Here is a 26,401-nt window from a genome sequence, read left to right on the forward strand (position 1 = left end):
ACCCCAAATCTCTCAATTCTAGATGATGGCTTTAATTCGATATCTGCCCCTGTTATTATGAATCACATGGGGATTATTTCCCTTTCATTTCCCTCTACAGAATTTCCCAACAACCTTTGAGTCCAAGAACTGGTTGAATTGTCCAGGGATCCCTCCTTAGAGGGAGAATTATGATAAAAGTTTCAGCTCTGCTCTTTGGCCGAATCCTCCAGGGGAGACTTTGGGCAGAGAAATATGGAGTTTTGGGACAGGCAGTGCCTGTGCTCTTGAATGTCCGTCTCTCTCCTTTCCAGATGAAGCTGAGTGTTTCTCTATGTTTCAATCAGGAAAGACACTGGATCATATTCCACCTTGTGAGAGTCCTTTGAATTCTTCTAATTCTTCTTTAGAAACAGAAAAGGGATCATTGATTCACCCCATGAATGATGGACCTCCTGCTTCTGCTTCTGATGCTGCTGGTGTCCCATCCAGTCTCTGGGAAGCTGAGAATGAAATGCCCGCAGAGTTTGGAGCACCAGGATGGAAAACAACCACGGAGCTTTTACAGCCCAGGAGACCATCTCATTGGTATAGTTTCCACTGGAAAGGAAATATTGCATACAAACTTGCTTTTCAATGTGGCTCCTTCTCTTCAGTTTGTTTTTCGTGATCGGTAAGTCATTCAGGGTGATACAGTTGCACTCCCTCCATTCTAACACTCTCCTTCTTTTCTGTTTTTATTTTTCATTTATTCCTATATTGGAGATTATATCTAATTTCCTCAATGATTTTGATTTCCATGGCTTCTCTCTTTTGTCTGATTTTGTGAAAGAGACTCAAATCCAAAAATGAATCTGAAGAAAAGTTGAAAGGGCTGCAGATTATTTTCCTCTCTCAGTTCAATCCTTAATTTATCACTCGGATAATGAATTTTATTTAAAGTAGTGGTGGAATCAGTTGTAGTTGCTGAACCTCAGCCCATTTCCATATTTGTATAACTGATCATTGCTTTTGGATCAATGTTGGCTTAAGGCTCAGTAGGCTTTTGGAGGCTTATATATTTTTAAAAAGTATTTGTTGCTGCCCATTATAATAACATTTTTTTTTACAATAGGGATGTTAATGGTTTTGCAGATGCCTTAATATTCATTTTCAACATTCAAATGGTCAACAAGAATTCCCAGCTCCTGCACAATCTCACACTTGGCTACAACATCCATGACAACTATTGGAGCACTTTCCACACTTCAGATGCCTTGCTGGACATTCTCTCCACTGGAGAAGCCAATGTCCCCAACTACGGCTGTGGAAGGAAGGAGAACCTTCTGGCTCTAATTGATGGAGCTACAAGGGACAGCTCCATCCAGATGTCAACATTAGGAGGCACCTACAAAGTCCCACAGGTTTGTGTGTGTTTTTCTCTCTCTGGTAAAGTGAGGGGTGGGTGGTGGTGGGTGAGCAATAAATGCAACCATGTCTTCTCCATGGAATTCAAAGAGCTACTTTTCTACATATTAGCAAAAATGACAATATTTTACCCAATTACGTTCATGTTGAGATTAATCATAAAAGGCCTGAAATGCAAGCAGTACATTCCCCGGAGAAGACATTCTACCAACTATTTAACTGATGAAAAAATATCCCTGGTTGTTGGGGCCTCTATTGGCATCTTCATTTCCACATATAAATAATATCCAGTCGGATTGAAGTTGGCAATAGTAGCATTTTACCTATCTAAAAAGTGGAATAAAAAGGACTCTAGCAATTATAAGCCAAATAGACTAGCAGATATTGTGGCTGAAATGTATGCCTGGATCCACTTAGTTAAACTTGAGAAAAATGCATTCCTTGCAGAAGAAACAGAAGGTTTTAGGTAGTGAATAGCTATACAGATTTTATAAGAAATATTGCATGTCAATAATCTAATATTGGTAACAAATTTGTCTTGAAATATCTAATCTATATCAGCAAAGTAAAACACGGTTTTGCTGGCTTTCTAGATGTTAGTGCATTTGTCATAATTAACAGAGAAATATTATATAGGAAATTGATTGCCCTCAAAATGGAGCTCTACCTGTTAGTCCTGATCCAGGCTCTTTCTCCAGGTCCTTGTTTGAGAGGGAGGTTTGGGCTCAACGGAGCAATGAGAAGAAGGATTGATACTTACCAAGGAGGAAGGGAAGGATGCATATTTGAACCCTTGTTATTCTCTCTTCATATTGGCAATTTACTTCAACAAATTAACGATCCAAAAACACATCATAAATAAATGTTATTTCTTTCTTTGACAAAAATTACTAAATTAGTGGATCAGTGAAATGCAGTGCACATAGTTTCCAGTACTTGGATTTTAGAAAGGCTTTGACAAAGTAAACCACCATCTACTTCTTGGTAAGCTAAAAATATGTGGGATAGACAGCATCACCCCCAGATGGACTCAGCCTGTGATCCTCAATGGAACTACATGGAGGGAAACAAGCAGTGGAGGACCCCAAGGTTCCATTTTAGGCCCAGTACTCTTCAACATCTTCATCAATGGTTTGGATGAGGGATAGATGGGGAACTCATCAAATTTACAGATGACACTAAACTGGCAGGAATAGCCAACAGCCCAGAAGATAGGCTCAAGATCCAGATGGATCTAGATGGACTTCAACCCTGGGCCTATTTAATAAAAGGAAATTCAGTATAGAGAAAAGTAAAGTAATACAATAGCAGAGTTGGAAGGGACCTTGGAGGTATTCTAGTCCAACCCCCTGCCTAGGCAGGAAACCCTATACCGTTTCAGACAAATGGCTATCCAACATCTTCTTAAAGATTTCCACAACTTCTGGAGGCAAACAGTTCCACTGATTAATTGTTCTAACTGTCAGGAAATTTCTCCTCAGTTCTAAGTTGCTTCTTTCCTTGATTAGTTTCCACCCATTGCTTCTTGTTCTACCCTCAGGTGCCTTGGAAAATAGTTTGACTCCCTCTTCTTTGTGGCAACCCCTGAGTCTTACACTGAGGCTAGAAAAACCAAATGTACAGGTACAGATTAGGTGAAACCTGGCTCAATAGCAGTAACTGTGAAAGGGATCTTGGAATCTTAGAGGACAATCTCGCAAATGTGAGCCAACAATGTGTGGCAGCAGCCAAAAAAAGCCACTGCAATTCTAGGCTGCATCAACAGAAGGATAGAATCCAAATCATGAGAAGTATTGGTACCATTTTATAATGCCTTGATAAAACCACCCTTGGAATAGGGCATTGATGGCGAACCCTTTTGGCACCAAGTGCTCTTGTCAGGGATGCAATCTGGAAGAGGAGTTGACCAGTGTGCATGTTGGTCCATACATGTGCACCAGGCAGCTCCTCTTCCACTTCCTGGCACTGCCGCGCATGTAAAGGCCAGCTGATGCTCGTGCTCACATGCACACAAGAAACCCGGAAGAGCAACGGGCAAGGCCACGCTTGCCAGTCGACATGGCTTTGCGTTCCACTTAGCCCAAGCTAAGAATCTGAAGCAGAGGGCACCATTTCCCCTCCTGGGGCCTCCATGCACCCCATTTTTGGCCTCCCCAGCCCCCAGAAGTACTCTGCCGGCCAAAAGCTTTGGTCTTACTTTGCAGCTTCAGTCCGTGGGGCTTGCGAAGGTAAGGCCTGCACTCAGCCGGTGGGTGGGGGCCAGCAGATGGGCAGAGTGATTTGGGCGGGGCAGCCTCGTGGTCCCACGTGGGCTGGATTAATGGCTTCAGTGGCCTGTATCCGGCCCGTGGGACGTAGTTTGACGACCCTTGGTATATGGTCTCCTTCTTGAGCAGGGGGTTGGACTAGAAGACCTCAAAGATCCTTTCCAACCCTTTTATTTTGTGATAAGTTCTGTTATGGGTACATAACAGAGTAAGTTCTGTTATGGGTACATCTGTTATGGGTACAATCCGCTCGCACAGAGAGGGCCTCCTCCAGGTGCCGTCCACTAGACAGTGTCGGGGGGCGGCGCCTAGGAGTAGAGCCTTCTCTGTGGCGGGCCCAGCCCTGTGGAATGACCTCCCTCCGGATATTAGGAATACCTCTGACCTCCGCTCCTTTCGTATTAAGCTTAAGACCCACCTATTCCAAGCAGCTGGCCTGGCTCAACTTTGATCTAACCATATCGCTCCTGACGGGTTTTTACTGGGTATTTTAATTATATTTAATTATCTAGGGGTTTTTAAATACTGTATTTTAATTGTTTTATTTACCAGCCGACCTCCTCCTTGTGTATGTCTCGGTATATGTCTCTGTTATATGTTTGTTTTGTCCACATATTTATTTCATATGTTTCATTGTACGCCGCCCTGAGTCCTTCGGGAGAGGGTGCGGCTAAGAAATAAATATTTATTTATTATTATTATTATATGTTTAGCATGCTAAATACCTATTGGAGCATGCTGATTTACACTGTGATATTATCATACTTGCACATTGGATTATATACCCTGTGAGGAAGACTTGGTTTCTTTTGTCATAATAATTATCGGATAATTAATACCTGTAAATCAAGTTCAAAAGTTATGGTCTTTGGGAAATGACATCATAGCCATAAATAGTCAGCCAATAGAGCAAGTAAGACCTTTCTTTACCTGGGGTTGTTTTCTCTGAGACTGAATCTTGGCTCCCTCATCATCAAAGGAGCTCAGTTGGATCAAAGACATGAGTGAAAGTGGTGCTTAAAAGAAAACCTCATAGCTCTCCAGCTTCCTTAGCCCCAATTATTAAAGTATATGAGGCCAAGGTTTCCCTCATGTTCTTACATCAATCTGATGTTTGATGCTTCAGAGAGAAATCACCAGCAGAACCAACCCAATCACAGGCTCTGAGGAGTATCTTGGGGTGGACAAAAGGACTCCAGCTGCTGCCCTCAGAGCTGATTTGGGAATTTACACAATTTCTGCTTTGTCTAAAATCAGAAAATATGGATATTGGCATTTAATCTATGGAAACTGACAGACTCTGAAAATTGTGGCTGTTAGAACAGAGAAAACTTCAATTAAAGACCAATCTTGGATTGTATTACTGAAAAATTGTATGAGGAACTGAGGTCTCCCTGTTTCTTGTTCAATTGTTGAAGAAGCTAAAAAGATTCCTCCACAAAGAATCTGGGCCTTAGAAGCATTAAAATATGCAGCAATCCTCAAAAATTATAGTAGGCCCTTTATTGGAATAGAATAATTCAGTTGGCATTTGCACATGTAAATCTAATTGCAATAAATTTTAGGGGTGAGATACAGTAATATGATTTATATTGATTATAGTTTTTAAATTTATTTATTATTTTCCACTCTTATAATACAATCTTGCTAATATTCTGTCTTTAATATTTTAAACAATGTCTAATTAACAAATTATTCTAATGCTTTCATGAGAACAAAATTGGATTTATTAAAATCTAATATTTTGCACTTGATCTGACCCCAAATATTACACAGCATTCTTCATTGTGTAAGGTTTTTGAATGCAGCTCAGAATCTGATGTCCAATGAAATTCTGAAGATGAGGCTACTGATTATCAGCTTTTATTTCTGCAGAAAGCAAAAGACTGGATGACCTTTTTGTCTCCCACCTTAACAGAGCAGGCAGAGAGAGAGAAACAGGCATGTGCCAAAACCTTTTCCAAACATCTTATAGCTTGCACAGAACGTCATTGCTATAGAAACATAATTTGATATCACGCAAATTTCATGATTTTTGTCAGCGCTCTGAAAACCATAGACTGTAGAAGGGAAAAGAAATTCATTTTTTGGAGTGTAACTCATACCTTTGTTAGGGAATGCTGAACACACATTTTAGGTTACAAGCAAGGCTACTTGGCAGATTCCACATTCTACTTTTCACAAGAAGTTACTTTGCTAGGCTAAGCTTGGCAATTCGCCTAGAAGTTTTATCTATGTAGTTGGCACCTTAGGATACAATGGAGCTTCTCTCAACAGCAATTTAACAAAAACTGAATTAGGTTACACTCTGTGTATGCTCTAATGCAGTGATGGCAAACCTTTTAGAGACCGAATGCCCAAACTGCAACCCAAAACCCACTTATTTATCTCGGAGTGCCAACATGAGGTTTTAGTTTAGAAAAACAACTCACGCATCATTAACGTCTTTTGTCTGAAAAAAATCCCACAATAACAGTGCTTTCAATGATACAAACACCTTTTTATTCAAAGGTAAATGTTTTCATTTGGCATGCTTTTGATTAATGTGACCTTTGTGTTGAATGCACACTGATAATAACCTTGACTCATACGTTGTAAGTTTGAGAGCAACACATGCAGCACTCAGGTCATCTGTTAGTCCAGGGGTGTCAAACTCAATTTCAATGAGGGCCCCATTGTGGTTGACTTCGGAGGCCATGGTGGGCACGGCCAGCTCCCACTGCTGCTTTGCTCACTCTCCTTGGTTGCCCATGGTGTGTGCAGGAGGTCAAAGTATGTGGGTCAGAGGGAGGCCCACTCCCTCTCCTTACGAGACCTAGCTTTGTAACCAAAGGATCCTCAATGATAGGATGGGAAGAGGTCAGGAGGATGGGACAAGGAGATGGTAAAAGGCAACAGGGCTGTTGGTGATCAAGCGCTAAGGCAGGATTTACCTAACACCCTCACCCTCTCTCTTTATAATCTCCTTCCTTCCCTTCTTTTTACTTCCCTCTTCATTCTTTCTTCCCCTCTTTCCTTCTTTTTGCTTCCTTGCTCTCTTCCCCTCTTTCCATCTTTTTCTTTGTCTTTCCTGTCCCTTCTTGCATACTCCAATGCAAAAGGGGAAACATTCCTTGTCTTGTGATCAACTGCCACTTTTGCTAGTAGTTTGTGGCCACTGAAAAGACTGAGAACAAACCAGGCTCAGTTTATTCCAGGCTTGCATTTCATGGGGACAGACTACAGGACAGCAAAACTGTCAAAATGATGGCTCTGGTAGTTGATCAGAGCTCCTCTGTTTTTTATGTGCAACAGCTTTAGCATTTAAAAGCAGAGCTAAGTTAGTTGCTTTACTATGAATACATAATGATCCTTGAAAGATCTCTTCCGTAGGGACCCTGCCATGCTCTAATTCAGACTGGAAATATAGCAAAGGAAACTATTTTCCCACTTGCTTTGTCTTCCCCCCCCCCCCACTGGAAACAGCTGTTTGCAACCCACAAGGAGGGGATACTTTCCTAAGAGCTCAGAATTCAAGGATACCAATGTGGCCATGACCACCACCAGATGGATTCATAACTGGCTGACCAACCACACTCAACATGTAGTCCTCAATGGAACTGCAGCTACATGGAGGGAGGTATGCAGTGGAGTACCCCAAGGCTCTGTTTTGGGCCCAGTACTCTTCAACATCTTCATCAATGATTTGGATGAGGGAATAAATGGGGAACTCATCAAATTTGCAGATGACACCAAGCTGGCAGGAATAGCCAACACTCCAGAAGATAGGCTAAAGATACAGAAGGATCTTGACAAACTTGAACATTGGGCACTATCTAATAAAATGAAATTCAATGGTGAAAAGAGTAAGGTTCTACATTTAGGCAACAAAAATGAAATGTGCTGGTACAGTATAGGTGGTACGTTGCTCAACAGTAGTAGATCTTGGAGTCCTAGTGGACAACCATTTAAATATGAGCCAGAAAAGCCAACACAGTTCTAGGCTCCATCAACAGAGGGATAGAATCAAGATCATGGGAAGTGTTAATACCACTTTATAATGCCTTGGTAAGGCCATACGTGGAATACTGCTTTCAGTTTTGATCGCCAGGATGTAAAAAAATGTGGAGACTCTAGAAAGAGTGAAGAGAAGAGCAACAAAGATGATTAGGGGACTGGAGACTAAAACATATGAAGAACGGTTGCAGTAACTGGGTATGTCTAGTTTAATAGAAAGAAGGACTAGGGGAGACATGATAGCAGTGTTCCCATATCTCAGGGGTTGCCACAAAGAAGAGGGAGTCAAACTATTTTCCAAGGCACCTGAGGGTAGAACAAGAAGCAATGGGTGGAAACTAATCAAGGAGAGAAGCAACTTAGAACTGAGGAGAAACTTCCTGACAGTTAGAACAATTAATCAGTGGAACAGCTTGCCTCCAGAAGTTGTGAATGCCCCAACACTGGAAGTTTTTAAGAAGATGTTGGATAGCCATTTGTCTGAAACGGTATAGGGCAGTGATGGCGAACTTATAGCACGCGTGCCACATGTGGCACGCGGAGCCATTTGTCAGGGCATGTGAGGCGCTGCCCTGTCAGCTGGCCAGCGCGCATGTGCGCGCTGGCCAGCTGAGTTCACCTTTTTAAAAGCTATTTTTCACCTTCCCCAGGCTCCAGAGGCTTTATAGGAGCCTGGGGACGGCGAAAAGAGCCTCCCCCGCCCCCCTGGAGGCTTCAGGGACCGTCCCTGAAGCCTTCGGAGCGCTTAAAACCACCCTCCGAGCAAACCGGAAGTCCGGGTTGCTCGGAGGGTCGTTTTAAGCATTCTGAAGGCTTCAGGGAATGTCCGAGGCTTCCCTGGTGCTTGGGGAGGGCGAAAAAAGCCCCTGGAGCCTGGGGAGGGCGAAAAAAGCATGTAAAATGGGGGGGGTGTCACGCATTGTGCGCACATGCGCACTGGGGGGGGTCACGCATTGCATTATGGGTGCGGCATGCCCGCACTCGACCCCCCTGCGCTCCCCCCACTTGTGGCACGCGAGCCAAAAAAGGTTCACCATCACTGGTATAGGGTTTCCTGCCTGGGTAGGGGTTGGACTAGAAGACCTCCAAGGTCCCTTCCAACTCTGCTATTATATTGTATCTCAGGGTGGGGAAGGCCATGGGAGTCCTAGTGATAGAAGAGACCCTCAAGGCCTCCCCAACCCACTAAGATACCTCCTGCTTCTCCCTCCCTTCCTGCAACAAGTGCTCACTTACTTTCCAAACCTCTGTCTCCTCTCTTGTTTCTCGGCTTCTTTGCCTTTGAAGAAGGGAGAGGAGAGTTGGCTGCGAAATGCTTTTTGTGCCGAGAATGGACGCTCCTGGGTACTATAATATTGTGCAGATTCAGGCACCCATCTTCTTTTGCAGAGTCAGGGATCCAGAAACTTTCATTCTCGGGGGTGGGTGGGTGGGGAAAGTGGTTACCTGCAGGTCTCCTGCTCCTCCCCTCCCCCCAACTACTTTCCACTTAGCTACTTAATGAGGCTTCTTTGTCTCAAGGAGCAGCAAATGGGGCCAGACAGAGACAGGCAATCCAAGTGTGTTTGGCAGAGAAAGCATACTTCAGCCAAGGCACCCAAACTGCTGCCAATGGTGTGGGCGACAGCTGAGCATGCAAATGGGGCCAGACAGAGACAGGGAGGGTAAGAGGGTAATGTTTGTGTGTTTGTGTGTCTCTCTGTGTGTGTGTATGTCTGTGTGTGTGTGTGTGTGTCAGGGAAAGCGTGCTTCAGCCAGGGCACCCAAACTGCTGCCAATGGTATGGGCGACAGCTGAGTATGCAAATGGGGCCAGACAGAGACAGGGAGGGTAAGAGAGTAATCTAAGTGTGTGTCTGAGTGTGTGTGTGTGTGTGTGTGTGTGTGTGTGTGTGTGTGTGTGTGTAAGCGTGCTTCAGCCAGGGCACCCAAACTGGTGTGGCCGACACCTGAGCAGTGAGGCAGGGTGTGTGTGTACTTTCATCCCCATTCAAGCAGGGCCTCTTATTTCCTCCCCAGCACAGTTGGGGCATGCAGGCTGCTGCCACCTAAGCACCATGATTGCCCCCTCCCCAGCCAGCCAGCCAGCCCCACCTGACCTGCTCCCTGCTGGCTCCTGCAAAGCCTCGCCATTCTCCTCCTCCTCCTCCTCTTCTTCGTGTGGTCCTCCTCCTCCGCCCAAGTGGCAGTGGGCTCCACAGGACAGGTTTCCATTTCTGCCCTGGGGCAGAAAACTCTGGTGGATGGAAGTGAGTGTGAATGGCCTGGCTCTCCAGTGCTTCCTGGGTCAGTTGGAGGCTTCCTTCAGCCTTCAAACAGTTGCAGGGCTTGTTTGGGGTTTTTTGCTTCCAGGTTGGTGCAGGAGGCTTTCCAGGGCCAAAATGGGGGGGGGGGGAACACACACACACACAAACACACACACACTGCATACTCATGCATCCCTCGCACTGGCCCTTGGCAATTTTAAAACCCACCATTGTTAGCAACCCACAAGGAGGGGATTCTTTCCTAAGAGCTCACAAATTCGGGAATAACGGGGGGGGGGGGCTGGAAAGCCTCCTGCACCAACCTGGAAGCAAAAAAAAAAAAAACCAAACAAGCCCTGCAACTGTTTGAAGGCTGAAGGAAGCCTCCAACTGAGCCAGGAAGCACTGGGGGGGGGGGATCCTGCACAATGTGAGCCCCCCCCCACTGCATACTCATGCGTCCCCCGCCCTGGCCTTCCAGAAAGGCCCGAAAACCAGCTGGCCGCCAGGAGGTGAGCCTGCATGTGGATGCTAGTGGAGCTGGGCTGTGGCGGCTGGCGTGCCAGGAGAGGACGCTCTGCATGCCACACGTTTCCCCATCACGGCTCTAATCCTTTCAATTCCTTTTCCAGATCAATCATGGAACAGCTTCAGAGGCTCTGAGTGATAAACGTCGATTCCCCTTTTTCCACCAGATGTACCCCAAAGAAGGATTCCAGTACCCAGCAATTGTCCGGCTGCTCCTCCACTTCAGATGGACCCTGATTGGCCTCTTTGCTTCAGACACAGAAAAGGGAGAGAATTTCATGAGGACTTTTACTCCTGTGCTTGTCAGGAATGGAATTTGTGTGGTTCTATCACAACTGTTCTCAACAACTGGACACACAGCAGCCCTCAGGGATTCCCTCTCTAAGTGGAGACAAGTCAACGTCTTTGTTCACTTCATGGAATTGGATTCCATTTGGGAGAGAATTCTTCCTTTCCATTTAACACTTATGCGTCTCCCAGGACCCATTGAGGGGAAAGTCTGGATCCTCACAAGTTTTAAAGCATATCAAATAAACAAGCGCAGACTTCTCAAATACATCCACAGTATTTGGAGCTTTGGTTATCTGGGAAAAGAAAGGCCAAAAGATTCTGCCTTTAAACCCTATTACTTTGTGGAAGAAAAGTTTCAAGATCATTATTTTCATTGTTCTCTTTCAAAGAATGTCTTTTCTGTCAAAGGCCGCAGAAGATGCACCCAGAAAGCCCCACTGGAGACCCAGTGGAAATGGGACAGAATAGTGATCCCAAATGACAACCACTGTTACAGTCACACGAAGACTCTGGCCCAGGCCCTGAATGCTGCATATTCCTCCAGATCGAGGATGGGAAGGAAGGAGGAAGAAAAGATCTTGGGGTCTCCAAGGCTGCAGCCATGGCAGGTATGGGGGTCCCGATAGGGATCCATTAATCTTAGATCCTTTGGAGGAGGAATCCAGAGGAGAAGGAGGGGAACCATCTCAACAGATCTGGCCAATTTAATTACTCAGGGAATTAATGCTTCCAAAGAGTAGAAACCATGGTATTTTGATACTTAGCACTGTTAATTGGAAAATGCTGTATTCTTTTTAAAATAAATTCCTGTATTTGTGGATTTGTGATTAGCCTGGTGGAATTCCACCTTTCTTCCGTCCCCATTGCACGTGGGTCTGTGTGCAGCTGGACAGGCAGCTAAGCCCCCCCTGTTCTCCTCCAATGAAAGGGAGCCTGGCGTGGATCTGGATGCTTTATTGGGAGAAGAGGGCAGGTGAAACTGAGGAGATGCAAAGAGTGGGAATCAAATAGAAAGACGAGATAGGCAGCATTAACTGACAGCCAACAAAGAAGCAGCTGGAACCTCTCAAGAGATGCTCCGTGTGAGGGACAGAAGCATCTCCGGATGACCAGGGGTCTCGGTCACAACGGCTGCTTCCGTCTTCTCCAAAGGCTGACAGAAAATGGAGTCTGGCTTCAGACCTTATACTTAGGCTTATCTGCCCTCGGCCACTAGGTGGGGCTAGAGCAACAACAGCACAACAGTTACTGTATTTTTCAGAATATAAGACGCACCTTTTTCCCTCAAAAAAGAGGCCGAACATCTCGGTGCGTCTTATACATTGAATACAGCATTTTTTTGCCTCCCAAAGCCACGCCCCCTTCACCAAAATGGCCGTGCATACCCTTATGGAGGCTTTCAGAGAGCTCCTGGGGGCTGGGGAGGGCAGTAATGAGCAAAAAATGGACCATTTCCCCACACCCCAACCCCCAGCAGCACTCTATAAGCCTAAGGCTTATAGGCTATGCATGCAATTTTTTTGACAAAAAACAGGCTTTTTTTTGCAGAAAATGGGCCATTTTTTTCTCATTTCCTCCTCCCCAGGAGCACTCTGCAAGCCCCCCCCCATGGCTATTTGTGATTTTTTTTAAAGGGGGGGGGCGTTTTCACAAAAATGGGCTGTTTTGGGGAGGTTTGTAGAGTGTAAAAACTTTTTTTCCCCTCTTGGAAAGCTCTTTAACTGGTTGATGAGAATTATATTGATCAAGTGCTTTGCCAGCAGAAAGAAAGTTTTAGGTGCTGCAGATTGTCAGCAATTTCCTTCTCCAGCACATGGATAAATACACCTGGAAACATCTACCTATCTACCTACTCTCCCTCCCTCCCTCCCTCCCTCCCTACTGTATTTCTCTCTCTATTTCTTTTTATTTCTCTCTATATATCCCTCCATTTACCTACTCTCTCTCTCTCTACCCCTACCTACCTACTGTATTTCTCTGTCTCTATATCTCTCTCTATTTCTCTCTATCTCTATCCCTTTATCTACCTCCCTTCCTCCCTACCTAATTACTCTCTCTCTCTCCCTACCTACCTACTGTATTTCTCTCTCTTTCTCTCCCTCTACCTACCTACCTACTTTTTTTTTAAAAAAAATTGCCTCTTCAAAACCTTGGTGGGTCTTATACTCTGGTGCATCTTATACTCCGAAAAATACGGTACATGTTGTGGCATGACAACCTTTATAAATTAGGAGGAGACCCTGAGACCATCTAGCCCAACCCCTCCTCTCTGCAGGAATCCCAGTTCAAGCTTCTCTGACTGATGGCTGCTCAGTCTTTGCTCTCAGACGATCCATGAAGAGGAGACTGAACTTCTCTGCTTTACTGGCTCAGCTCTAAAACAGCTCATCCTTTTATCATATTTTTTTCTTTCTCATTCATTTAAAATCTCCTCTCTTGTAACTGAATTCACTTTTTCCACGTCTGACACTCTGGAATAAGAGTGAGTGGATCTTACACTTGTGTGTAACAGGAGTCAGTTATTGGAAGAGGGTTGTATCCAGTGGTGGGATTCAAATGTTTTTACTACTGGTTCTGTGGGCATGGCTTGGTGGTCATGGGACTGGGTGGGCATGGCTTGGTGGTCTTGTGATTGGGTGGGCGTGGCTTGGTGGTCATGTGATTGGCTGGGTGTAGCCAACTTGACATCATTCACGTCAAGGGGTACCTTGCCTGGCCTTTCCTTGCGTCAACAAGATACAATTTCCCTGTATATTTATTTACTACTAATAATCAATCCAAAATGCACAATTTAATCCTATGTATATATGCCATATGTGTACATACATATTACAAGGTATAGTCTGTGTATAGGCACACAAAAAGATACATTATTTACTTTATACACTGTATGAGTATGTACACACACACACACACACACACACACACAAACACACACAGAGCTCTTCTAAAACTATACACATTCAACCTCACTTATTGCGTTTGGAAAAACACACCCAGAGTCCACTTTCTGCCACACATTTAACTATCACTTCTGCACATTAAAACATCACATAGGCCTTCAGATGTTCTTCCCTAGCCCCCACATGACTGTTAGAGCCAGGAGATGTCATGGATTGAGTAAAATGTGGCAAAGCTCACTTAGCAACGCTCTTGCTTAGCAACCAAAATATTGGGCTCAATTGTCTTAAGTCAAGGAATGTCTCTTCCTTCCTTTGCATGGCAGCCTTGTCCTAGTAAACTCCTTCCCTTTTCTGGCAATTTTCCTCTCTGTTAGAGGCACCAAAATAATCCAGGGGATACAAGGTCTCCAGCTGGAGCAGGGGGTTGGACTAGATGGCTTCTAAGGTCCCTTCTGACCCTACTAGAGCAGGGCTTGGACTAGAAAATGACCTCCAAGATCCCTTCCAGCCCTTTCAAACATTGTTGTGCTGTTTGAAAGAGTTTTCTGAAGCCATGGTTTGTGTCCTTCCTTCCTCTCATTTTCTCTTTCCCTCCCTCCCTCCCTCCCTCCCTCCCTCCCTCCCTCCATGTATCTATTGACCCATCCATCCAACTATATCTCATTCACTTCCTCCTCCCTCCCTCTCTTTCTTTTTTCCCTTCCTTCCATAACTCCCTCTTTCTTTCTCTCTCTCTCTCCTTTCCTTTCTTTTCCTTTCCTTTCTTTTTCCTTTTCTTTCATCTCTCTCTCTCTCTCTTTCTACCCCTTCCTTTCCTCCTTCCAAAGCTAGGAGATCCACCTGAAACAAAAACTCCTTTGGATGAAACCACCCATTTTACACATACACAAACACACACACGTGCACACATTCTTCCAACCAGCTCTGCGCCTCGCCTCATTGTTTGATTTTAGTGGTGGGCTGGTGGCCGAAGTCCTTTCCAAGCGCCCGGCAGCATCGCTTGCATCCCAGGGAAGCCTGGCTGATTAACTTATTAGGACGCGCTTCGATCGGTGCCTCTTCTGCGCAGGCAAGCTTCTCTCTCTGGAGCAGGCAGAGAAGGGGGACTTGCAGGCATAAGAGTCTGTGTGTGTGTGTGTGTGTGTGTGTGTGTGTGTGTGTGTGAGAGAGAGAGAGAGAGAGAGAGAGTGAGTGAGTAAGAGCAAGAGAGGGGGGGGAAGAAAAAAGAAAAAGAGAGTGAGAGTGAGGAATCAGAAGCTTTTCAACCTTGTGGGCTGCCTGGGAGGAGGCGGAAACGGGGCGAGGGCCTCTCCCCGTTTCCTCTGGATCTCCCTCCCTCTTCCCCAAGTTTTTCTTTCCTCCCATCCATTCTCTCCCCCACTCCTGAGAGCAAGGCGGCGCTGCTTTGCCTGGGAGTTTTCTGGGCTCTGGAAGGGGCAGCAGGGCAGGGGGGGTTGGGTTCCCCAGAACTTATTTTGGAGAAGCGTCATTCTGAACTCTGCGTTGGGGGGCGTGTGCGTGGGGTGTCCACTGAGGGGCTTTTAGCTGGAGGTGCCTCTGGCCAGGGGGGAAATTGGAGTGGCTCGGGTGATCCAGGAGGGATGATTGAAATCTGTTGGCTGAGCTGGTCAATCCCCCCCCACCCCGGTTAGACCTGGCTGAACTTTCCTCCCACCCTCCGGTCACCATGGAGCTGCTGCAGCCTCTCCCCCAACACACTGCCCAGTTATGGGGTCATCCTGCTCTTCCCTGCAGTATTAGGGTGGGGGGGGGTCCTCTGTTTGGGGGTAGAATTTGGTTGCAAAAACGCAAAGGGGTGGGCAGCCTTGGAGGGCCTGTTCACCCTTCGCCTTTTCCTCTCAGCCCGGTAAAACTAGAAATCTCCCCCCCCCTCTAAGCAGCAACTGAGACTGTGCAGGGGGGAGGAGGGGGGGCAGTAGAAGAAGATCTGAAAGATCCCAATTCTGCATCCAAAGGAGTTTCTGCAATGGGGAGGGGGAGGGGGTAGCCCCAGCTTCCAAACGCCTTTTAGCCATAATTGCCATCAGAGCAGATGTTGGGGAGGGGTTCAAGGAGGAAAGGGGTCCCTTGACTCTCCCTCAGACCCCCAGGAAGGAGGTGAGGGAGGGAGGGAGGGAGGAAGGAAGGAAGGAAGGAAGGAAGGGAAGGGAAGGGAAGGGAAGGAAGGGGGAGGGAAAGGGAAGGAAATGGGAAAGAAGGAAAGGATGAAAAACAGAGGGAATGGGAAGGGAAGGAAAAAGAAAAGAGAAAGGAAAGGAAAGAGGGAAAAGGTGAAGAATGGCCACTGCTGGAGTGGTTGGGAGCAGTCTGAAGTGGGCATTCGGGAGCAGACCAAGATGAGCAGGTGGCCACGGCAAAGACAGGCAGACAGGCTGGGCTGCGTGGCCACGTGGTTGAAGCAAGGGAGCCAAAGAGCAGCTGCAGCTATGACTCTAAGGCACCAGCCAAAGCCTGCGAGGCAAGGAGTGGTGGGGCAGGGTGTGGCCAGGCAGAACTTTTACTACCGGGGAGCCTGAACTGAATCCCACCATTGGCTGTATCTTCCCTTCTCCAACCAAGAGATTGTGTCAGTTGGAAAAGGGGCTAACAGACTCCTCCTGGTCTTCAGCTCTTCTCCTTGTGGTCTTTCCTCAAGGCTAAGAGCAACTCCTTTGATCTCTTCCTTGGCTTCATTGTCCTTCCCTGAAGTTCACGTAGATTGTGTGCAAATTCTCCTCCAAGCTTGGTGCCTGCAAGGGGACCTGGCCCTTGAGTTGGGGTCTCCCCAAACCAGAACGTTCACTTCCTGAGATTCTTATGGCTGCATTTGCCTTCTTTCCATGGACATCACCCTGCTGACTCAGATTCTGTTTCCAGTTAACTATGATTTTGAGATCATTTTCACAAACATACATATCAAATTTGGTATCCTTCATGTTTCTTCCAGTCCATCATTAATGTTCTTATATGAGACTCTATTGTTAGTCAAGTCCTAGTAGATAAAAATCAGATACTTTTCTACTGCTTTTTACTTATGAACCCTTCTCTGTGTGCTAATCATAAATATTGTTTCTCGAAACTTGATATTCCTCCTATAAAATTTTATTTTATTCAGAAAGGTAAGATACAAGTTTTGGAAAATAAAACTATTACAAAGACAAAACAAAACTAGATAAAACATTAAAAACAGACAAAGACATGCATCTTGTCTCCCCAATTGAATACAATACAGCAATAATAGTTTCTCCCACTTGCAAAATAGGCCCACAATTATAAACTATATATCTACTGGACTTGTCATCTATCTGCTGTATATAAAAAACATAGTTAACGAACCTGTCACTTCCGGGTTCCAACGACGACGGACGTGTTTGTCCACCGCTCATCTTCCTGGTGGGTTCCTGAGGGGACACAGGAGCCCCTGGAAGGGGGTCCTGCCGAAGGGCGGCCGGCCGAGGCACCCCACATGTGGCGGCAGCCAGCTGGGGTGCTTTTCGGCTTCGCCTAGGAGCCGGGGAGCGGAGGGGGGTCGAGAGACAGCATCGCGCTGTTCGCCCTCTCATCAGATGGCTCCGGAGGCTAAAAGAAAAGTTGGAGAAGTGCAGCTGGAGACTGAAAGTGGGGATCCTGACCGGTGCTCTTGGAGGACTTAAGAGAAAATCAGCAGACACTTTGTGAGTTCTTTGTGTTTCTGTTCTTGAATGGAGATTAGAGGGGGGGTTCTATTATTTCCCCCCCCTCGGATTAAGAGGCTTTGAAAATGGACTCTCTTGAAGAGAGAGGATAAAAGATTGACTTGATTTGTCATTTTGGACTTTCAATTGAAAATGACTTTTCACAATTGCTGGAAACGATCCTGAGCTGTTGCTCTAAAATAAAAAAACTTTCTGCGACTTCATTCCCTGTGAAAGGGAGGGCCAAGATGGCGCTCGCCCTTCTTTCTTTGTCAATATGCAAATGAAGGCTGTCCTTTGAAACTACTCCCAAAGAGAGAATAAAGAAAAGTGGAGTTCCGGTTCCGGCGGCGGCGGCAACGGGCAGCTCTTTGCCCGCTCCGGCTCCCTGGTGGGCTTCCCCACTCCTTGGGGGGCACAGGACACCCCGCAGAGGGGTCCTGCCGGAGGGGCGGCATCGCGGAGGACTCCTGCAGCGGCGGCGGCCGGCGGGAGGTCTCGCGCGCGCCCAAGGCACCGGGGAGCAAGCTCGGAGGGCGCTTCGCGTTTCTGCGCCTCGCGCCTCGCGCCTCGCTATAAGCCGACTGGAGAATGCAACAATAGAAGGAAGCGGCTGCAGTGCGGTGAGGTTGCTTCTCTCTTCATTCCCTACTTTGCATGAAGAACTATTCAGCTTTTTAAAAAGATTTTTACTTTCGGAGCATTTTGGAGGCGCGGCTGGAGGGAGGGGGGTTTCCCCCCCCCCTTGGACAAGCGGCGAGGAACAATTCTGCTCTCAGCCCCCGGGGAAGGAGGAGGGGGGAGAGCCAACGAATGAAGCCTCACCCAGGCTGAGATGATTTTCTCTTCAACTTATCTCTACATATTACTGTGATTTGAGGACTTTTGGAACTTTTTAAAACTTTGTTATGCCTCTGTGCCCAAAACTGGCAGGGCAAGATGGCACACTTCCGTTGTCTTTATGAACTGTGAAACTTGACTCCACCTTTAAAATTCAGGCTTCCGGTCTTTGTCTCCGTGTCTCCCAGAGGAATCTCTTGTGGATTGGTATTTTTTAAACTTCCTAGGGGAAACTTTCTATCTACTGCCAGACTTATTAGAGAGACTCTCTTCTGCCTGGCTCTTCTGCTCCCGAGACTCACCTGGCTACCCTTCTTTTCTAACTGTCTATCTTATATATGGACTGAACTTCTAACGTTATAAAGGATGGCATCTAAAAGACCACCTCCTGGAAAACCTGGCTTTGCTACTTCTGCTCCAACATCCGCAACATCCAGTCCAGCCACACAGTCAAAGATATCAGAACTGATGCAACCTAAGACTACAGAGATGGACTTTCAACAAATGCTTCAACAAATTTTACAGGGCCAGGAGGAAATCAAGAAACAGCTAAGGGAAATGAAAGATGAAATTAAAGAAAATCAAGCCCAAATATATAAGAACTCATAAAGACTGAATCTTGTGGAAGGGGGGGTGGAAGAGGTGAGGGGGGGGGGGTAGAAGCTGTGCAGAAAGGGAACAAAGATCTTGACATCCAACAGATGAAAATAGAATTTGAGAGAATGTCCTATTACCTTAGATTTCAAAATGTTATAGAAGAAGATGGGGAAAACATAAAGGACATCATGACAAACATCCTGGCTGACTACACACACAAAGAAAAACAACAGATGGGGTGGGATATAGACCTGGTTTATAGAGTGAACTCAGCTTATGCTAGAACACACAATGTACCTAGGGAGGTTCACATTAAATTTCTTAGAAAAAGCACAAGAGATGAAATTCTGGGTGTACAAAGGGGGCAAGCATTGACATACCATGATATGGAGATAACCATTCTGAAGCAGATCCCTAAGAAGATTAGAGAAAAAAGGAAGAATTATTCGCAATTAGCGAATAAATTATACCAGAAAGGGGTGTGGTTTAGATGGTTGATGCCTGAAGGTATGCTGATATTCTGGGAGGAGACAAGAATCAGAATTAATTCACCCATAGAGGCGCAGGCCTTTATGGAAAAAAACAAAACACTCCTAGAAAAAACACAAGACACTACAACGGACACACAGGACACGGGAGGGGCCAGAGCTCTGCCAGTGGAGGGAGATGGGGCAATAGCAAGAAGACTCAGATCACAAAAATAAACAAGAAAATCATATTATTATAAACTGACCGAAAGTGATAATGGAATTATATCTGGATTTTATACTGTAATGTCTAATCTGATTGAATTTAATAATAGAACTAATATGCTGATTGTAATCAATTATATACCAATGCATTATATATAAATGTATACTATGAGTATAGAGGGAGGGACGCCTGCCAAATTTTGCAACTGCCAAAATTTGTATACCTGTCCATTTACCCTTTTCCCTATAAATGTTGAAAAACCAATAAAATTTTTATTAAAAAAAAGAAAAGAAAAGTGGATTGATTGTTTACTCTCCCAAAGGGAAACTGGGACCTCCCCCTGTGTGTGGATCCTCTGATCATCGGCTGACTTTCTTTTCTCTTTCATTTTGGTGTATTTTACTCCTGGAACTGTAAATTGGGTGCCTTTGTGATTGTTTTCCTTTGGAGACCAGTGAAGCTGCGACACCCTCTGACATCACCTTTCCTGGTAAAGACTTGCATCTCTGAATTTAAACAAATGGCTGCAAGGAAACCTCCGACCGGCAAGGCTCACTCAGCCCCTTCATCTGCTGCCCCAAGCCCCACGATGCAACAGACTAAGATTTCTTCAATGTTGCAGAAAGGAGCAGCTGGAGAGGACCCAAAGGAACTATCTGTTATGGAAATGTTTAAAGAACTTATGAAAGGACAGAATCAAATGAGGGCAGAGGTCAAAGAAGAACTCAGAGTGGTTAAAGAACATATAGCTGGAAATACACAGCGAATTTTGGTGTTAGAGGTGGCGGGGCTGGGGGAAGAAGTGAAAACAATGCACAAGGGAAACACAGACATGGAAAATTTTCAGACAAAAGTAGAATTTGAAAGAATGTCCTTTTTTCTTAGATTCCAGAAGCTACCAGAAGCAGAGAACGAAAACCTTAAGGATATTATGAGTACAATCTTAGCAGATTATCTCAAGAGAGATAAAAAAACAATTATGGTGGGATATGGATCTGGTATATAGGATAAACTCAGCGTATGCTAGAATACACAATGTTCCAAGGGAGATACATGTTAAATTTGTCAGGAGATCCACAAGGAATGAGGTACTTGCGACCCAAAGGGAGGGACCATTGAAATACAAAGATGAAGAGATCACCATTCTCAAACAGATCCTGAAAAAAATAAGAGATAGAAGGAGGAAATATTCCTCTCTATCAAAAATATATATGAAAAAGGGATTTGGTTTAAATGGTTGATACCAGAGGGGATGTTAATCTTCTGGGAGGGAAATAGGATCAGAATTAATACAGCTCAAGAGGCGGATGCCTTTATTAAAAAGAATTTTCCGCTCTCAGAGGAGGATTTGAGTGGGAGTAGTGAAAGAGACAGTAAAACACAGGATAGTAAGACTCAAGATGGAAAGGAGGGGGGCACTGAGGCTCTCTCTGGGGACAGGGAAGAAGAAGAAGAAGAAGAAGAAGAAGAAGAAGAAGAAGAAGAAGAAGAAGAAGAAGAAGAAGAAGAAGAAGAAGAAGAAGAAGAAGAAGAAGAAGAAGAAGAAGCAATATCGAAAAGGCTCAGATCACAAAAATAAAATTATCTGGAACAATAGCATTTAGTGATATATTAGAAAAGGACAAAGAGAAACATGTAGGAACACAAGATTAACAATATAGAGTAAGATTTGGTCTACTATTTTCTTTTATAATTTTGTTTGTATGATGTTAAATATGTGAGTATCGTGCTGGGATCTCTACCAACAGTTTGGAAGTTGCCAAAAAAAATTGTATACCTATTTTGTATACCTTCCCTAAATATTTGAAAAACCAATAAAACTTTGTTTAAAAAAAATAAAATAAATAAAAAACATAGTTAACAGGCAATCCAACAATAAAGTTAAATTTCAAAACTTAAAAACTGTCTGTTATCTGCTATTGTATTTCACTCACAGAAAATTTCTACCACAGACCAACACAATCATTACCTGTGATCCATCCATAATCTGTCCAGGGTTAAACATCTTTGTTTGATTCTTATAATAAAAATACATTTCCTTAAATTTTTAATTAGAATCTTTCCCAACAACTGCTTTCCATTCCCCAAAGTTATAGGATGTCCTGTAAATGCAAACACAACTCTTAAGACTTGTTTTCCAGTTAAATATGGCAACTCCATTCCCCAATCTCCCTCAATCTTCTTGAAAGAATCCATTTTATCAGTCATCCATTCGGTCCACTTTGAGTCTTCAGGGTCCATGGCCTCTCCAGCCATCTCCAAGCAGCCTGCCTTCAAACCAGACTCCTCCTTCAGGGATGCCAGCAGCAAATTAAATTCCAGTCCATCCATCCAATCCATCCGATTCAACAATTGTTGCTTGCTTCTGATTATCGCCTTTAATTGATTTAAACCATTGTTATTTTATTAAACTTTTAAAATGAAGTTTCAAATAAGGCTTCTAAGTGGAAAGACTTTATATTCTTTAAATCACATCAAATTAGCTTACTCTAAGATCATATTAATTACCGTATTAATGACAACATAGAATAATTGATGACCAAAGGCAAATTTGTATCCATCACTTTTAGGTTTCATAAGAAAGATTAAAAAGGGTTAAAATTATTTGAGTATCATTTTGAAGACAGTTTTTATCCACTTAGTTATCATATCATCCACCCCTCAGGCTTCTAATCCTATCGCAAAATTATTTCTGACTCCTTTACTAAAATCCAGTGATATCACCAGAGTTCCCATAATCTATTTAGGAAGTGTAATGATGTGTGAGAATGATTTTTGGGATGAGAGGAAGAGAGGCTGCCTAGGGAAGGATCAGATAAGAGGGGAGAATCCTGCAGCTGCGTAATGGGAGAGAAAGAAACTCAGGATACTCACTAACTTTTCAGACTAAGAAAAGAGCTGGTGGGAGATTTGTTCTTTCAGATCTTCCAATAAAATTTTTTAATGTCGCATTATAATCAAGTAGAATTGGGACATTTAGAGATGTTTTCCATCAGGATGACCAGGGAGAAAATTAGCCTGACAACTTTCTTCTTGATCAACCCATGCTTTCTGGGAAACCTGTTGTTTTCAAAGAGTTTAAGGATCATCTTTTATTTCTCTGTTCATTTTATTTGCCATTTGCTCTAGAATGTTCCCTAAAATTGACCAATTGTGTCGATTATATTTTCTTTATATTTTGTCACTAAATGATTGACAAACTTTTCTCAAACTTTTTCATTCACTTATGAAGATATTGGCAGTATTTGTATCCTATTTTGCCATATTTGGAGGTTAGACAATTGTAGAAGAAAAATTCAATGTGGGATAAGAAACAAAGTTTTCTGCTTTTCAAATTCCTGGATGTTCCCATTCTAGTTTCATCCCTTTCTGGAGAAGAATGAATTTTGGAATATTTCCCAGTTTAAACTATACTTGGACCAAAATGGAGAGATAAGAGCCGATCTAGGCATTTGGGGCTTCTTGGTTCTCCCCAAGAAGGATGTTGTGGAAGAGATTCTCGCGTATTTTAAAAGACAGAGACTTTCTGTCAAAGAAGATGCCCTTTCACGGCTAAAGTTGCTCAATAAGGTGGGATAACTTTTGGTGTCTTTTCTCTGTTTTCCAAAGCCTGAGGTCCCATTTCAAGTGGGCAAAGCTTATAGTCTCCAGTGTGGTTGGCCTTCCATGCCAGTTGGTGTCATCTAATGGAAGTTTTTCAACAGACGGGACCTAAGTGAAGGGGCTTTGACATGTTTTATGGAAATCCTTCAAGATCTTACTGGTCAGAGATTTCTTTCTTCATCACAGTTTTATTCTTTATTGAAAAATCTAATGGAATAGAAATTTCTGAAATCTGTTACAATAAATGTTATTCTCAGTTTTAATACGAATATATCATTGTATGTAAATCTTTTTTCAATTCCATCTCTGCTGACTTTATTAAGTAGAAAAGTACTTTATTGTAATGTTAAATGCCAAAAGCAAAAGGGAGGAACTGAATCTGCCAGTAGTTAGTTATACTTCCTGCATCTTCTTAGTAGTAGTCAGGTATTTCATATTTACTTACATGAAGACCAGAGGCTATTTGGCTAATGTCAGTGTCTATCTCTATTTTCATGAATGTTGACTACTAATACATTTTCTTTGGCATTCTCAATTTTTCTGCTCAGTCCCTGCCTCAGTCCAACTGTGCGGAAAATTGTCATCCTGGATTTGTCAAGAGGGCTCGAGAAGGAGAGCCAGTTTGCTGCTATGACTGCATTCCTTGTCCAGAGGGGACCTTCTCCACTCAGGAAGGTGGGTCACCCTGAGGAAAATGGGAGGCTTTGTGGAACTGGATCCATCCAGAACGTTTTCATGAAAGTGCAAGTTAAAAGACACAAGCTCACCTTTTTTTAAATTTCTAACATGCACAATTTCTTATCTAAAAGAAAGTAAATCAAAAAGTCTTTGAAGGAGGGGTTGGGAGGAGTTGGGAGGAGGGGGTGGCAGACTGGGCAAGCTTCACTAATAGCAGAGGAAACATCTCTCCTGCTTTCTAGACTGGATATGTGCTGCTAAATTCACCTTTCTAGGAACACCTGAGTTCTTTGAAACTTGATGAATTGTTTTAGGTCCACGTTCTGAAAGACCTTGCAATTCACTGTAAATTGCATCCTCCTCTTGAGGATCACTGAGAAGGTGTCACTGGTCCATAATGTGGTGCTGTGGATAGTTATGGGGGGAACTCATTGCACAAATATTCTGCCAGTCATGTAGATCAATCAATCAATCAGAGTAGAACTGGAAAGGACCTTGGAGGTCTTCTAGTGCTACTCCCTGCTCAAGCAGGAGACCTGATACCATTTCAGACAAGTGACTGTCCAGTCTCTTCTTAAAAACATCCAATGTTGAAGCACCCACAACTTAAGGAGGTCAGCTGTTCCACTGGTTAATTGTTGTCACTGTTAGGAAATTTCTCCTGAATTCCATATAGCTTCCAGATGTTAAAAGATACTGTAGGTATCCTCTAAGTCCAGGATATTAATTGCCATGTGGCGGGACTCTAAATATTTGTATAAAAAGATTATATGATTCATTATTAACCTGTAATAATGTAGCTTCCTATGAATTACATTACACATTACACCAGAAATAATTAACGCCCTAGGACTTTCCTCAACTTCATATACCTAGCTACTTTTAAAAAAATTACATCCTTCTTATGCTTTTTTTAATGAAAAATAAAAGGAATGAAATATTAAAGAAAATTGATTTTTGGTTTCTCAGATGCAGAAAAATGCACCAAGTGTCCAGATGACAAATATCCAAATGAGGCCAGAGTCCAATGTTTCCCCAAAGTTGTAACCTTCCTGTCTTATGAAGAACATCTGGGCATCATCCTGGTCTCTTTTGTCCTACTCTTATTCCTAACTACAGTCCTTGTTTTAATTATCTTCATTAAATACGGAGAAACTCCCATTGTCAAAGCCAACAACCGGGACCTCTCCTACATCCTCCTGGTCTCCCTCCTGCTTTGCTTCTTGTCTCCTTCTCTCTTCATTGGTCAACCAAGGAAAGCCACCTGCCTTCTCCGACAAACGGTCTTCAGCATCATCTTCTCAGTTGCTGTTTCTTCTCTCTTGGCCAAAACCATCACAGTGGTGCTGGCTTTCCTGGCCACAAAACCAGGAAACCGAGTGAAGAGATGGTTGAGGAAGAGCTTGGCCAACTCCATCATCCTTTCTTCTTCTGCTGTCCAAATTATCATTTGCTCCATCTGGCTGGGAGCTTCTCCCCCCTTCCCTGACTCTGATCTCCACTCCCAGCCTGGAGAGATCATTCTGCAATGCAACGAAGGGGCTGTTGTCATGTTCTACGTCACCCTCAGCTACATGGGCTTCCTGGCTGCCATCTGCTTCATGGTGGCTTTCCTGGCCAGGAATCTGCCTGGGGCCTTCAACGAAGCCAAGCTGATCACCTTCAGCATGCTGGTCTTCTGCAGTGTCTGGGTGACTTTTGTGCCCACCTACCTGAGCACCAAAGGGAAATACATGGTGGCTGTTCAGGTCTTCTCCATCCTGGCCTCCAGTGCTGGTCTGCTGGGCTGCATCTTCATCCCCAAGTGTTACATTATCCTCCTGAGGCCAGACCTGAACACAAAGGAGCATCTCACAGCCAGAATAAATGTAAATGCCTGAGATATAATACATTATGATATTGGAAGAATTGTTAAAGTTTATTTTATTTGAAAGGAGATATTCTTTCCACTTAGATAGTATGCAGGAGTCAAAGAAAATATTTATATGTTTCAAAATAGAAAATTATTGAATTGATCTAGCTCCCTTAGTAGATATAGTTCATACCTTTTTTTAATGAAAATTATCAGTACTTTTGATCAGTGACGTCATCAAAGTAAACAAACCCACGTGCTGATTACATCACCAGATCATGCCCCTAAGCGGAAGTGACGTGCACAGCCCCCACCCTCCGGATGTGGCGTGCATAGCCCTCCTCCCCGGCTGGGATGTGTATAATTGACCCCCCGTGGTACAGGGTTCACAAATGTCATAGCCCTAGCCGGATATTTGTATATTGGCCTAAGCCCATCATGATGAGTAGCCCTAACAGATAAGGCGTTGTGCAATATCCTAGCCCTATTTTTTCAGATAAGACGTGTTGAAACTTACCCCATCAGGAAAGATGGCAAGATTCTGTGTACATGATTAGTTTAACCCTAGATTAATTCTATGGACATTCAAGGGGGAGGGGGGGTTGTGAAATAAAAAAATGTTTTTTATTTGTAATCATTCTCCTAAGGGCTGCATTTAAAGCCACATTTTTTCCCTAGAAGGTATTTATTTCTAGGCAATGTTGGTTTTAATTTTTGTGGAGACAGGGGTCTGCATTTAACCCACTTTTTTTTCTAAAAGGTATTTATTTCTAGGTGGGTTTAAAAACATTTCCTTGAAGCCTGGGGGAAAAAACACAGCCCTTTTTAAACCCTGCAGCTGGTTTTTA

At 44.0% G+C, this 26,401-nt stretch overlaps 1 protein-coding gene across 1 annotated transcript; it reads left to right on the forward strand.

The window, feature by feature from the left end:
* Nucleotides 1-425: 425 nt before the first annotated feature.
* Nucleotides 426-25,581, forward strand: LOC309392702 (vomeronasal type-2 receptor 26-like; the record flags this gene model as incomplete). Its single annotated transcript, XM_081954130.1, has 6 exons — nucleotides 426-652; nucleotides 1,094-1,382; nucleotides 10,527-11,321; nucleotides 22,778-22,990; nucleotides 23,572-23,698; nucleotides 24,671-25,581. 6 exons carry the CDS (start codon nucleotides 426-428, stop codon nucleotides 25,579-25,581), a joined length of 2,562 nt encoding a protein of 853 aa, XP_081810256.1.
* Between the last annotated feature and the right edge of the window lie 820 nt (nucleotides 25,582-26,401).

This window comes from Natrix helvetica (genome assembly GCF_964273705.1).
Source record: "Natrix helvetica genome assembly, chromosome: 5".
NCBI lineage: Eukaryota > Metazoa > Chordata > Lepidosauria > Squamata > Natricidae > Natrix > Natrix helvetica.